General features: G+C 45.2%; 1 protein-coding gene across 5 annotated transcripts; it reads left to right on the top strand.

The window, feature by feature from the left end:
- Positions 1-1,204: 1,204 nt before the first annotated feature.
- On the top strand, positions 1,205-13,478 carry LOC101070672 (ELKS/Rab6-interacting/CAST family member 1). Of its 5 annotated transcripts, none has more exons than XM_029841208.1 (21): positions 1,205-1,397; positions 2,546-3,321; positions 3,439-3,627; positions 5,088-5,379; positions 5,635-5,762; positions 6,099-6,173; positions 6,267-6,422; positions 6,499-6,666; positions 6,751-6,918; positions 7,018-7,155; positions 7,244-7,384; positions 7,550-7,690; positions 7,766-7,959; positions 8,444-8,458; positions 8,799-8,934; positions 9,037-9,168; positions 9,730-9,890; positions 10,084-10,231; positions 10,328-10,423; positions 11,263-11,448; positions 11,533-13,478. In XM_029841208.1, the coding sequence occupies exons 2-21, from the start codon at positions 2,776-2,778 to the stop codon at positions 11,668-11,670; spliced, it is 3,348 nt and encodes a 1,115-aa protein (XP_029697068.1). In that variant the 5' UTR covers positions 1,205-1,397; positions 2,546-2,775; the 3' UTR covers positions 11,671-13,478. The 5 variants fall into 5 exon arrangements, with proteins under 5 accessions (XP_029697068.1, XP_029697067.1, XP_029697071.1 ...); XM_029841207.1 differs by having other exon boundaries at positions 6,096-6,173; XM_029841211.1 differs by lacking the exon at positions 11,533-13,478 and adding an exon at positions 10,603-10,677 and having other exon boundaries at positions 8,447-8,458; positions 11,263-11,400.
- The last annotated feature ends 101 nt before the right edge of the window (positions 13,479-13,579 follow it).

Raw genomic sequence — 13,579 nt, 5'->3', positions numbered from 1 at the left:
GCGCCGGCCAAGAATGACCTCATAAACTCCGCGAGTCGCAGCGTCACGTTACCGTTTTAAGGTGATTTTTACTCACTTACACAGGTTAAACTACCACTATAATGTTGCATTTATTTGAGTACTTTAACAGCGTATGTGTAATAATTTAGTGGATGGTTTGTCAGCACTCCCCAGTGTGCATTATGATTTCAATAAATATCACCTAATTCTATGGTAATTTTCAGATCACGTTCGATTGTGTGCAGCAATGTTCATGAATGAAGAGAAAAGGTGTTTTAGGGGATAAAACTATTTTCTTAATCTGCTGGATATTTACGAAACCAAGCAAGAATTGTGTTTCATATAAGCTTTGTTTTAACAAGGGGATTTTTGCAGCACTTCCAGATACACAGAAACGAAAAGTCAAAGGAAAGTACCTCTTTAAAACACAATTTACAGCACAAACACGACTGACAGAAAAATGTATTGCTAATAATGTGGCTTAATACGAGATATTTTATTTTTTTATCCTGAATATTTTGAAAGCGGGTCAAAAGTTTACACCTGTGGATATGAATTTATAACGAACCTCGGCAGACATTTGTGCTAGCCACCAATAAAACTGTGTCTGAATACCACAAAAATACATATAATTTTAGCCCAGAATCGGTTCAGTTCGTTGGAACTTCTGGGTTTCGTATATATAAAGGATATAAGTCTTAACGTTAACTCTGTGGGTCACTCAAAATATTTTTGGATTATTTCAATAAAGCTCCAAGTGTACGTATATGAACTGAACCGTTGAAATATATCCAATTTTAAAAGTTCTTAAGACTTGACTGATAAAGCCATGTAGTTTTGTCACATGTTTCAGTGTGTAATTACTGCCCCCTGCTGGTTACGGGTGTAATACACGCCTAATCTTTTGCAGTATTTCACAAAAAATAAAAAAAAGCCCTCTTTTTGGCTCGAAGCTCCTTGTTCCAAATGAATAATTCGCTAACAATAACGAATTATTCCTCAACTTCAAAGCGTATTCCCATCGAGATAAAATCGATACGCTTGTCCGCAGCCTTTCCTCGGGCCTTTTAAACCCAAATTCAAGCGTTTGATTCGTCAGAAATGCGTTCTGTTCCTTCTGCTGCCACCCCGCCACTCCCATCACCACCAGCGCTGCTTCCAGCGTCGGGAACGCGCGTTTAAAACTCAAGCGTGGCGAGGGAGGCTGTCGCGGACGCGCCCCGGAGGCCTGACGTCACTCGGGCGCCCTGGCTCTTGTGAGCCTCTGCTTCTGCTGGAGAAAAGATGGAAAAATCAGATAGTGGTTCGCTCCGGGACTGACATAAAATGACAGCTTTTTGCGGCGGTTCGGGATTCCTTATTAGCAGCGATCTCAGCTCCAGCAGGCAACAACAAAGGTAATTTTTTTCTCGGAGAGGATTTTTTCCACCTCTGGCTATTGTCAGCATTTGCCAGAGAAAATAGAGAATCTGCTCGGCCGCATAAATTCGGATTCAAGCCGGATCACGGCGAAAAACAGCGCCTGAGCGTTTGGCGTCGCACTGTTTGGTGATAACTCCCAGACTCTCAGATACCGTGTGGATAAAGATAATGGAGAAGAAGCTCGGTAAAGTCGGTAGAAAATAGGCTGGACGAGGGTGTCTCCGAGACGGACCACAGCAGTTCGTCAGGCTTGTGCTAAAGGTTTAAACCCTGGCTAACATTGACCTACATGGTTCCAGTCTGTAATAATCTGACGTATATCCATCTAGTTTATTAGAATCGCTGCTTCTATTCTGATTTGATTAACAAGCATCCACATTTTCCCCCTGTGATGTCCACCAGGGACAATCCCTTCTCCCTCCCATGCTAGTCTATAACGGCTTCATTGGTGGGGGCGAAAAAATACGGAATCAAAAACCATCACTCCTAACAAAACACACGAGCATGCTTTCCAGTGGCTCAAGGCGAATATGTAAAGAGTTGCTCTCATATAAGAATTAATTGGAGACAAACGTCAGCTTTTGCTGTTAGCCGCTATGTTAAGGTAACGTTAGCTGCTAGCAAGGCCACGCAGGCTGCCTAGTTTAATAGCTTTAGTTGAAATAGAGTTAAAACAACACACACCAGAGGCCATACTAGTTAAAGTCCTTTCTTTTAAAGCCCCCAGATCTCTTGGGAGATAGTCCAGTGTAAGATACTTGGTGTGTAGCGTTTCATCCCAAACAGAATAAACCTAAATGCGGAAACCTCTGTTCCACATCTGTGACCCCAAGTTCCCCAATAGCCTCACCCGAGTTGAATTTTGTTCTTCGACTTGATTTTGTACAGTTATGTAACAGTCTGTTCCAACAGAGGGATTCTGGTTAAGAAAAAACTTTTCCTATCACCCATTGCAGCAAATGATTAAAAATCTTGAAAGGACCTTGACATTTGAAAGTTTTAGTGCAGTTTCCAGTAGGAAGTAACTGGAAATTCCTTGCCAGTGTATCGTTTTTAGTAGTTAAGATGCCTTTGCATGGGACTGCTGTGTCAATAATATGGAAAAATTCTGTTTTGCTTGCAGGTTGATGTTTCATTGTTGCACCGAATAGCTTCAATTGAAAATAAATATTTTCTGTCCGTGACACTGGACATTCATCAGGATGTTTATCATGAACGTGGTCCCCAACATCTCCATGTAACGGACTGTTGTCCCTTCAATAATTGGGTACAATAAAAGAAAAGAACAGTATCTATCCAGAGACTCAAGGACATACTTCAAAGCTGCTGCGGGCTCCATTCCTTTAGCAAACGATGTATGGTAGCGCCCGTTCTGTTGGCAGAGGGGATGCCAACCATAGTGGAGGAAGAGATGGAGGAAGCACAGGCAGCCAGGGATCCGGTCGTTCACCTCGCCTTCCCCGCTCTCCTCGGATGGGGCACCGTCGCACCAACAGCACTGGTGGCAGTGGGGGTGGTCCTGGAGGAGCAGGGGGCAAGACGCTCTCCATGGAAAATATCCAGTCGCTCAATGCCGCCTATGCCACTTCAGGCCCTATGTACCTTAGTGACAATGAAGTTGCCATGACTGGAGACAACCTCCCAAAAAGCGGTGGGACAATGACCACCATTGGGAGACAAAGGGTGACCTATGGTTCAAGGAGCAGCAGCAGTGGGGTTGTCGCTGCCAGCACCCCCAACATCTCCACCACTGTGCCAGGCAATGCCATACTGCCAGTGGGCATGATAGCAGGTGATGCTCTGGCTTTTGGGGACCACCATATGGCCTCCACTGTGCCACATTCACTCAGGCAGGCCAGAGACAACACTATCTTGGATCTGCAGGCTCAGCTGAAAGAGGTATTTTGTTTGCATTTGAAAGCGAGGGCGCAGAATATTTTAAAAGGCTGTAGATTTGCTTGTCAAACCTTGTAGGAACACCTACGCAGCATTGATGTTCCTCATCTTTTGTCCCAGGTCTTGCGTGAGAATGAGATGCTGCGTCGAGAGGCGGAAGTTAAAGAGAGCAAGCTCAGTTCGTCCATGAATTCTATCAAAACCTTCTGGAGCCCAGAATTAAAAAAGGAGCGAGCGCTCAGGAAGGACGAGGCTTCTAAGATCACAGTCTGGAAGGAACAGTACCGTGTGATTCAAGATGAGGCACAGGTGAGGCTTCCTGATTCACTGATTTGTCAATGTCTCTAAAGTTGCCATTTAATTTATTGCCCTCGACTCTGAATGCTTTTCATTCAGCCTTGAGCACAAGTCAACACACTGCTCTCTCTGCACCAGTTTGGAGAGCTTTTGATTCCCAGCTGTATGCTGGCGCTTCTTATGAGTATGAAAGCAGCAGTAACTCTAATTTCAGCACCAACATTTTTGTATCTTTATGCAGATCTGCGAGATGGGAGGAATAGGGTGAAACATGTTGGAGGAATGGTTCACATTAGGTTTCTGTCACGGAACAAAATAGCTCTTGCCCTGAATTTGAAATGGCTGAGTCGATCTGGCTAATTTGCTGTTTTCACTCCCGCTGGATCCCAAAATCACACTGTGTGCTAATTCCCGGCCATACCCAGCTAACACAGGGCTAATAGGGGGGTGCTGTAATTAAAAGATGTCTGCCTACGTATGTCAGCCTCCCCCTCCGACGCTGGCATGGAGAACAACAGGAAACAGTCAGACACACAGTTGTACTCAAAGGCGTTTGGCTAATTACAGTTTTAGTTGACTGTGTGCTTTTACTGATGTAGACCCACATAACAGTAATTTAAAAGGCTGCACGTTTGCTTTTTTTGTGTCAAGAGTACTAGACGGTTGGTTCTGTTTTGCAAAACCAGTTGAGAAATGGCTTTTAATTATTTTTATGATTGATCCAGTTTAATTTACTTGCGCGCTTTTACAAACACCTGAGCGCTATCTCTCCTGGCCAAGAGCAGAGAAGATTAGGGACGATGAATAAAGAAGGTTGGCGTGTGTGTGAGCGGCTTGCTTGTTTGTGCACGCATTTGCCCGTGTGTATGTTGAGGGGGTGTCGTACAGTCACAGCAGTGACTCAGCCTCGGTTACGGGGTGGAGAGAAAGATGGGAAAGTGAGGGCTGGTGAGAGAGGAAGTGAAAATACTGGTGTGGAGTGACGGGGCAAGTGCAGGGGAGGCATGCGTGTGTGTGTGTGTGTGAAGGAGAAAATGACAAAGGAGAGGGAGGGAACTTGAGGAGAAAATTGAAGGCAGACACTGACTTCTTCCTTTGTTCTGTCATCTGAAGAGGCTCACAGCTGGTTCAGACCAGAGTATAACGCTGCCTTCTGTTCCTGTCGTACAGCAGCTCTGCCAAGTGTTTTTGTCGTCAGATGCCACAAACGATGCCACATTACACTGGACCGATTGTGTTTCACCATTTGTGTATCACTATTCTCAGCCCTGCTCTTGGTGGTGCTACCGTCTTTATATTTTTTGTACTTCCATGCAACACAGGGCCTGCTGATGTTAAATTTGGTTGTATTTAGAAATTCCAAATGTTTTGTTCATATATCCATGTGCTGTGAATTAATTCATAGTTGTTGTTTTGTTACCAACCCTAAATTAGTAGTAACAAGAGTATCTGCATCTCACATGAATCCATAGCATCTCCAGATGACTGTTCAGGCTCTCCAGGATGAGCTGAGGATCCAAAGGGATCTGAACCAGCTGTTCCAGCAGGACCCGGCCAGCCATGTCCGGGAACTGGCGCTGACATCTGAGCCTACAGAAGAGAACTACCGGCGGCTACAGGCCGAGCATGAGAGGCAGGCCAAAGAGCTCTTCCTCCTCAGGAAGACGCTGGAAGAGATGGAGATTAGGATCGACACGCAGAAGCAAACCCTGGGAGCCAGAGACGAGTCCATCAAGAAACTTCTGGAAATACTGCAGAGCAAAGGTCAGGCCTCAGGAGTGTTGATGTTGTTCCCTCTGTCTGACATTGAATCCTGGTGTTTAGATGAAATGGCTGAGAATGTATTTAAATATTTCTGTTGGAATGTTTAATTCATTTTAATGTAAATCAAGTGCTTGGAAGATGCCGCATGTGAAAATGTGCCAAAAAAAAGTGTTTAAGCTCCCACAAAGGTTAACTGTTTGTTTTGTGAATGTCTAGCAACTTCAGCTTGATAACATATATTTGTGTCTGTCTCAGGACCGTCTGCTAAGGCTTCAGAAGAGGACCAGGAGCAAACCAGGCGACTGGCTGATGCAGAGATGCACAGGCATCACCTAGAAAGTTTATTGGACCAGAGAGACAGAGAAATTACTGCGCTCAGAGAGGTAAATTCACTCCAGGTTGTGTTTATGCTGTGTTACTCTTCACTTATAAAGCAGAAAGGTGATTTCACACAATCTGGATGGTTCTTAGCCGCACTACATTTAACCGATATCGAGATATTCCTGGTGGCCCCTCAGAAACACCAACAGTTGTTGGCGGATACACAATCCATCGAAGCCAAATTGCCAAATTATGTCAAGAAAATAGAATTTTACAAATAGCCAAAGTTCTTCTGCAATGGGGGTTCAGAACGCCCCTTAGCTGTGACATGATACCACAGCCTGTTGTGATGTATTGATTAATTATATATGTTACCTTGTTGTGATCTGAACCAGCAGGAGTTACATCGTCGGTATGAGGGAACCCCAGAGTCTACAAAGACTAAGGCTCTGCAGACTGTCATCGACATGAAGGTGATAATTTAAATAGAAAAATATTGTTTTTTTGTGTTGTTTTTAGATGCTTATGTGGTCTGCTACCATTTTAACACCTCTATATCACACTAGGATGCAAAAATTAACTCCATGGATAGGAACATGAGAGACATGGAGGAGGAGTTATTAATGCTGAAGTCCAATGGGCTCCTGAGCTGCGAGGAGCGTCAGGAGGAAATGAAGCAGATGGAGGTCTACCGCAGTCACACCAAGTTTATGAAGAACAAGGTGAGATGAGTCTGAGCGAACTGACTCACCCCGGTTCACCTTCATCTCACCCTTTTGTTCCCCTTGTCTTTTTCAGATGGAGCAGGTGAAGCAGGACCTTTCAAGAAAAGACACCGAGTTGCTCGGTTTGCAGACCAAGTTAGAAACACTAACAAACCAATTCTCAGACAGCAAGCAGCATATTGAAGTTCTGAAAGAGTCCCTCACAGCCAAGGAGCAGAGAGCTGCCATCTTACAGACAGAGGTACGGAATCTGGGACCACCAACACAAAGAGGGTGGACACTTTGTACTCGTTGGACCAGCACCAACGCATTTTGTGTTTCCCAGGTGGATGCTTTACGTCTGCGTCTGGAGGAAAAAGAGGCGACTCTAAACAAAAAGAGCAAACAGATTCAAGAGATTTCAGAAGAGAAGGGCACCCTCAACGGGGAAATCCACGACCTCAAAGACATGCTGGAGGTCAAGGAGCGTAAAGTTAACGTGCTGCAGAAGAAGGTGGTGTAGAGGTTTTAAAGAAGCCGCTTTTTATGAACTAACCTTGGAGATGTGTTTGCCCTGCAATTGATGATGGCTCTGACTGGGTTTGCCGTACAGATTGAGAACCTGCAGGAGCAGCTGAGGGACAAAGAGAAGCAGATGAGCAGTCTGAAGGAGAGGGTCAAATCTTTACAGGCAGACACGTCCAACACCGACACTGCTCTCACCACACTGGAGGAGTCTCTAGCAGAAAAGGTTTGTCTGCTGGCTCATTTTTACTGACGTATGGTGGCCGGGGGGGGTTGTGAAGGAAGGGCACGTAATCTGTGTCTTCACCTCTTAGGAGCGCATTATTGAGCGTCTGAAGGAGCAGCGAGACAGGGACGATCGGGAGAAGACGGAGGAGCTCGACTGTAACAAGAAAGAACTGAAAGAGTTGAAGGAAAGACTGAGTTTGCTGCAGGGAGACCTGTCTGACAGAGAGGTGAGAAACAAAGAGAGACGGCTCCTGTTATTCCCCTTTCTGTTAAAACCCCATCTGAAATGAGCAGCATTTTTATTGGTCCTGTTTCGATGAGTCACAGGTTCCTGCGCAAGAACTAATGTAATCGGTGGGTTTATTCTTACCTGTGTGGGTGTGTGTCTGCAGACATCCTTGTTGGACTTGAAGGAGCATGCATCATCTCTAGCCTCCTCTGGGCTGAAGAAGGACTCCAAACTGAAGAGTCTAGAGATCACCTTAGAGCAGAAGAGGGAGGAATGTCTTAAACTGGAGAACCAGCTGAAGAGGGTAGAGGTCCCCCTAAATGGAATCAACTCAAACATGTAAATTGCCGCTAACGTGTATTTTCCTGTCTGTCCTTAGGCTCAGAATGCGGCCCTGGAGGCTCAAGCTAACACCGAAGTGTCTGAGCGTATTCAGAACCTTGAGCAGGAAGTGGCCCGCCACAAAGAGGACTCTGGAAAGGCCCAAGCTGAGGTTGACCGGCTGCTGGAGATCCTTCGGGAAATGGAAAATGAGAAGAATGACAAAGATAAAAAGATTAACGAACTGGAGAGGTGGGTGTATCCATGAACAGCATCACGTGTTAATGGATCTTTATCAGTTCATTGTGACGATGGTTTACTTGATCTATTTTTTAATTTAAAGGGTTTCAATGATCCTTGTGGTGTTTGAATCCATCATATGCTGTTTTCATTTTTGGTAGAAAGCAACTAACTTTTATGTTGTTTATGTTCCTCTGTGTGTTTTATTCAGGGGACATGAAGAAAAGCTCTCTTTTTTTGCAAGATATGTCTGCAGTCTATATGATATTGTTATTTGTGTGTAGGTGTGGCTGTGTTATGTTTTCAGTGTAATTTTATTGTTGTATAATGTTATACTGCTGGACGCGTATGAGGTGAATCATCTGACCCTCGACCAGACTCTAAATACTGTACCTATTTCTTAGAGCTCTTAGACTTTTTCTTGCCTGAAATGAGCCTTATGTGAGTTTTATCTTTACTGCTTTCTCGTTCTCACCCTGGAAATGTCTAATCCCAGCAGCATGGCCTCCAGGTTAGTATTTGTATTCTTCGCGCCTTTTTATTTTGCCCTTTATTTCCCTCTTTGCCAGTTTACAGTGTTGTAACCATTGAGCCTAATTCTGTATAGTTTTTTTTGTTATTTTTTTTCTTTTTTCCTCATCCCCTTTTCAAGATCTTTTATTTTCCTCACTCTTATACTACAGTGCTTTACTTATTACCATTATTCTTTTGCATATTTGTGTGAAAAAAATCATTCCATTTGTTGAAAATGTTCCATTTGTTAAGTTATTCCCATGGGAAATGATTACAGTAATATATATTATACATATGACATATATAGTGTTTCCTGTGCATCCTCTGGTGACACACAGGCAGATGAAGGACCAGTCAAAGAAGGTGGCCTCACTGAAGCACAAGGAGCAGGTGGAGAAGAGCAAGAATGCTCGACTGATGGAGGAGGCCAGGAAGAGGGAGGACAATCTGTCTGAGAACTCCCAGCAGGCGAAGGTGAGCCGTGCATTCCACGTGTCCACCTACTTCGTGCTGCTAATATATGCGTTTACTGCCACGAGAAACCTTAATTGGGTTTTGCGACTCGCTGCTCTGAAGGACACTCTTCGCCAGAAGGTGGAACGCATTGAGGAATTGGAGGAGGCCCTGAGGGAGAGTGTTCAGATTAATGCAGAGAGGGAGATGGTGCTGGCCCAGGAGGAGTCTGCCAGGTCTCTCCAGGAGAAACAGGTACCTCCAGGGTCACAACTCCACCTCTCACCTGCACAGCCCCACTAAAATGCTCAGTTTATTTTGTTTACTCACCACTGGAATGTCTCCTGTCCTTCTGCACCCCCATCCTCTGTCTTCTCTTGAGTCCTGTCTATCGTCACTCATCAGTTTCTCTTGTTTTCTCTCTTCTAAACAACCGCCTCTCAGAAGCACTCACTCAAACCAATGCATGAGTCCAACCTCGCCCACTTAAAGTGGTCAAAGGTATGAGCCCTGATAGTGTGACCTCCATCAGTGGCCAACAACACTTCCTGGAGTGGACACACTAATAGCAATGCCTCCATGACTCATGTAGTCCCACAATCATTTAGAGGCTTTCATCACATTCAGGAATTTTTTTGTCTGGTTTGCATCATAATGTCAGGGGTTGCTGTTTCCAGCCCAGGCACTCCTAAACCTGCTCTTTCCTCATCAACGGGTTGTGAATAAACATATTGTCATGGATCAATTTAGAAGGAACCTTTTAACAGTGCGATGATGAACTCTGTGTTCTGGTTAAATTATTGTGTGGTCTCCCAGATGGAGGAGCTGCTGGGGGCCATGGAGAAGGTGAAACAGGAGCTGGAGTCCATGAGGGCCAAGCTGGCTTCCACCCAGCAGTCTCTGTGTGAGAAAGAGGCACACCTATCAACCCTGCGTGCTGAGCGCAGGAAACACCTGGAGGAGGTGCTGGAGATGAAGTAAGAGCTGAGACGCCCGGGGGGGGGAAAGGATAGACCGTGGAGTATCGATTTCTGCCTTCCTCTTGTAAAATGTCATCCAATTCTGGCCCTTCCCAGCTGACTGGATGATATTACAGCCGATGAATAATACATGACAAGTGAGCTTATTCCCTCTGGTTAAATGCGACAATGTTTTATGCCACCCTCACAGGCAGGAGGCGCTCTTGGCTGCCATCAGTGAGAAGGACGCTAACATTGCCCTACTGGAGCTGTCTTCATCGAAGAAAAAGAAGACGCAGGACGAGGTGGCGTTGTTGAAACGGGAGAAGGACAGACTCGTGCAGCAGCTCAAACAGCAGGTGGGGCTGCAGATACCAGGAGGGGCTGCTGCTCCAACTCAGGCCCGATCTGCATGACTGCACATTTCTACAGCAGTAATTTTTCTTTATTTTAAGACACAAAACCGAATGAAGCTGATGGCAGACAACTATGAGGATGACCACCTGAAGACTGCTCCTGACCACGCTAATCATAAACCCTCTCCAGATCAGGTATCACCTGTTGGGACACAGGTTCCCTTTAGCCTTCAGCAATTTTTCTAGAATGTGGAAGGTCGGTAGTTAAAGTCACAGGTTTTCCCTGTTCGTTTTTAACCGTTGCTGTACGTCTGTTAGCACACTAACCCAGTGTTTTCTCTATTGCTGCGACTGACTCACCTTGTGGCTAACAGGATGATGAGGAGGGTATCTGGGCATAGCCAACCTTTTGGCCTCCCTCTCTCTCACAGCTCTTTTTGTTCAGAAGGGTGAGCTCGTACAAGCCAAACCTGCCACATCTTTCTTCATTTCTGCTCTGTGGGGCATTTATTCATCTCTCTCTCATTGTTTCTACTTTCAGCTGCGTGTCGTTGCTTTTATTTTTGAATTATACGCGTCCGTGTCGTCATTGCGTCTTTGACAGCAGGTCATCCTGTGTCTTCATGCTGTTCATTTACTTCTTGTTGGCTTACTGCACGGTGATCTGTGGTGTTCTTGTGTTTGCACGCACAAGCTAAGGGGATGGATTGATTGATCGTGGCTCAATTCCATCAGACATCTTAACCTTGCATGTCTCTAACAGCCATAATTTGCTCCTGACATTGTGATCCACAGAGACAGGTGCTGTTTTAAATAACTCTGAAACATATTGGCTATTAACTAAATTATTTTGTTGTGCTGCACATACATAAATACCATTTACTCATTATATATCGCCTGTAAAGGTTGGCTCCCATGTCAGGGTGCATGCAGATGATTCTTTTCACTCATACTGTCATCCGTCAAAATGGGACATGATCACGTGCATCCAAAACGTCGTTTCATTTTTTCCCCTTTGTCCTCCCACCCTGCAGATGGTACCCCCTCTGTTAGCCCTGTCCCAGAACCGCAGCAAGCTCAAGCTCTACATCGCCCACCTGACAGACTTGTGTCACGACCGCGACCCCAGCATCCTGAGCCAGCTCACGCCACCTTCTCACTATCACCACAGCAACCCTGAAGACTGGGAGGAGGAGCTGCAGAAGATGAGTGTGGAACAGGTTAAAAAAAAATCCTCTGTAGCTTAATTTAGTGATGAAAACAAGCTTTTCTTTTACTTATTTAAAACTACACTTTCCTTGCAGTTGGAATGGGAGCTGGAGGTGTGTGAGAAGGAGAGCGGAGAGCTGCAGGAGTACGCCAACTCTGTTCTCCAGCAGATAGCAGACTACTGCCCCGACATCCTGGAGCAGGTTGTTAATGCCCTGGAAGAGTCCTGCTGACAGCTCTGACTTCAGACCCAGCCAGGGTGACACCCAGGCCTCGGCGAGGTGGCAGCTGAGCACTACAGGGCCCCGAAAGCACGACAGAAAGAGAGGCTCTCCCACCCATACTGAGCTTTTCTGCCCCCTTCAAACCCGGAAGTAACTTTCTAGACAGTTAAGTGCTTTCCTGTTTCCTGTATTCAAATGAGATTTGGGAAGTTTGTAGGTGATGGTAAAATATGGTAGTTCACCTAAATATCCAACAGCTGTTGGATCACAGTGAGGGAGGCTAAATCCTCCCCCTCCTCCCAAAAGTTGTTTTTTAAATGTATTGAGGAAGCTACAGAGGTGTCGGGCTGGATGAGAGCATACCAATGAACCGCACGACGTCTCCGAGTTCCTTGGCAGCCTTCAGCTTCCTACGTATCATTGTTGACAGCAGGTCAATGTCAGTGCCAGCACAGTAAGCTCACAGTTGCTGGCGTTGCCACGTCGTGTCTCGGTGAGGATCAGGACCGTCGTTGCAGTTGACCCTAAAGCCAAACTTTCCACTGCGGTAACAGTGCGGTGGACACCTAATCTGCTCGGTGAGATGATGTATAATTACAGCAGCACAAATTACAACACTCCCTTTATAGCACACGGGTTTTATGTGAAAATTCATGTTCTTAAAATAGTCTTAATGTCAGGCTACGTTGGCTTTGAGCCAAAAATGTCACTGTGTTATTGTTTGTTTTAAAGGGATTCATGTGTGTTGTATGGACGGGACAGGAAAGCACTTGTTGTCCTTAGCCCGGACGCTGCTACATCTGGAACTGCCGCTGCTGGTGGCCGAGCAGACACTTTTAAACCAAAAAAATAAAAAATAACGCGATGGCTTCTCCAAATATTTGGTGTCCCAGCCTGGAGCCGGGACTGTGCTGAGGCCCGGATCAAGTCACCCGTACATCTGTTTGGGTCTGACTGGGTGGTGGGCCTGAGGGGGGACAAGAGCGAAACTCGGCCTTCAGTTGCTATATTGTTAAACCCGAGCGTGAGAGCTGAGAGGACCCCAAAAACGAGCTTTTCTTCTTGGTGATTAAGTTTTTAGGTGTTTTTTGCACACTAAGTCCACTTGATTATGAGGTATGCAGTTTGTGGTAGAATGTTCTAGTGGCCTTGAAGCATGCAGAGGGATCAGAACTGGACCTAACAGACCTTCAATCCTCTGTAATCTTGGTGCTAAGGTATGAAGCTTGATCTGATCCAGCGATCAGTCCCATCCAAAGTTTCTACTGATGTTCACTTAAAACCTGGCTTCTGTTGACTGAAAACAAGCGATGTCCCTTTTCTTTCTTTTCAGGCCAGTTGGGAGAAAAAATGGAAGCGAGGCTTCCTCTTATTTTATTTTTTAAAATCTTCAGGGCTCAGTTTTTAAGTACAAAGTGCGTCTACATTTAAAGGAACATCTGTACATTAGCAGATTGAAGTGTTTCAGATCAGTTTGTAAATAATGTGGTATTAAATACGTCCAGTGACTGAATAAAGGTAACTATGTCCAAAGTGTTGTGCATTCATAAACAACTATGTGACAAGTTAACAGCAGTGCAGTCGTCTCGTTGTTTTGTCTTCAGGACAAAGCGTGTGTGTGGGTGTGTGTGTGTGTGTGCGTGACAGTACTGCCCTAACTTGCAGAAAGTCATGTTCTATATATAAATATAATACATATATGAATATATTAAAAATGTTTACTGTCTGGATATGCATTGAATGTTTGCACAGAATCTGGGAGCAGGCTGCTCTGAACAAAAACGTCAAATGTCCTCAGCAGAACCTGGGGGGGGGGGGGGGGGGGGTCAAACATTAAAAAGACTTGTGTGGAGAAAAAAAACAAAATACAGATGTTTTCAAATGTGACTGTGTAATGGAGGAATACATTAACTGCATT

Source organism: Takifugu rubripes, chromosome 9, assembly GCF_901000725.2.
Source record: "Takifugu rubripes chromosome 9, fTakRub1.2, whole genome shotgun sequence".
Classification (NCBI taxonomy): Eukaryota; Metazoa; Chordata; class Actinopteri; order Tetraodontiformes; family Tetraodontidae; genus Takifugu; species Takifugu rubripes.
The sequence above is the reverse complement of the archived record's forward strand: the minus strand, read 5'-3'. Positions and strand labels throughout refer to the sequence as shown.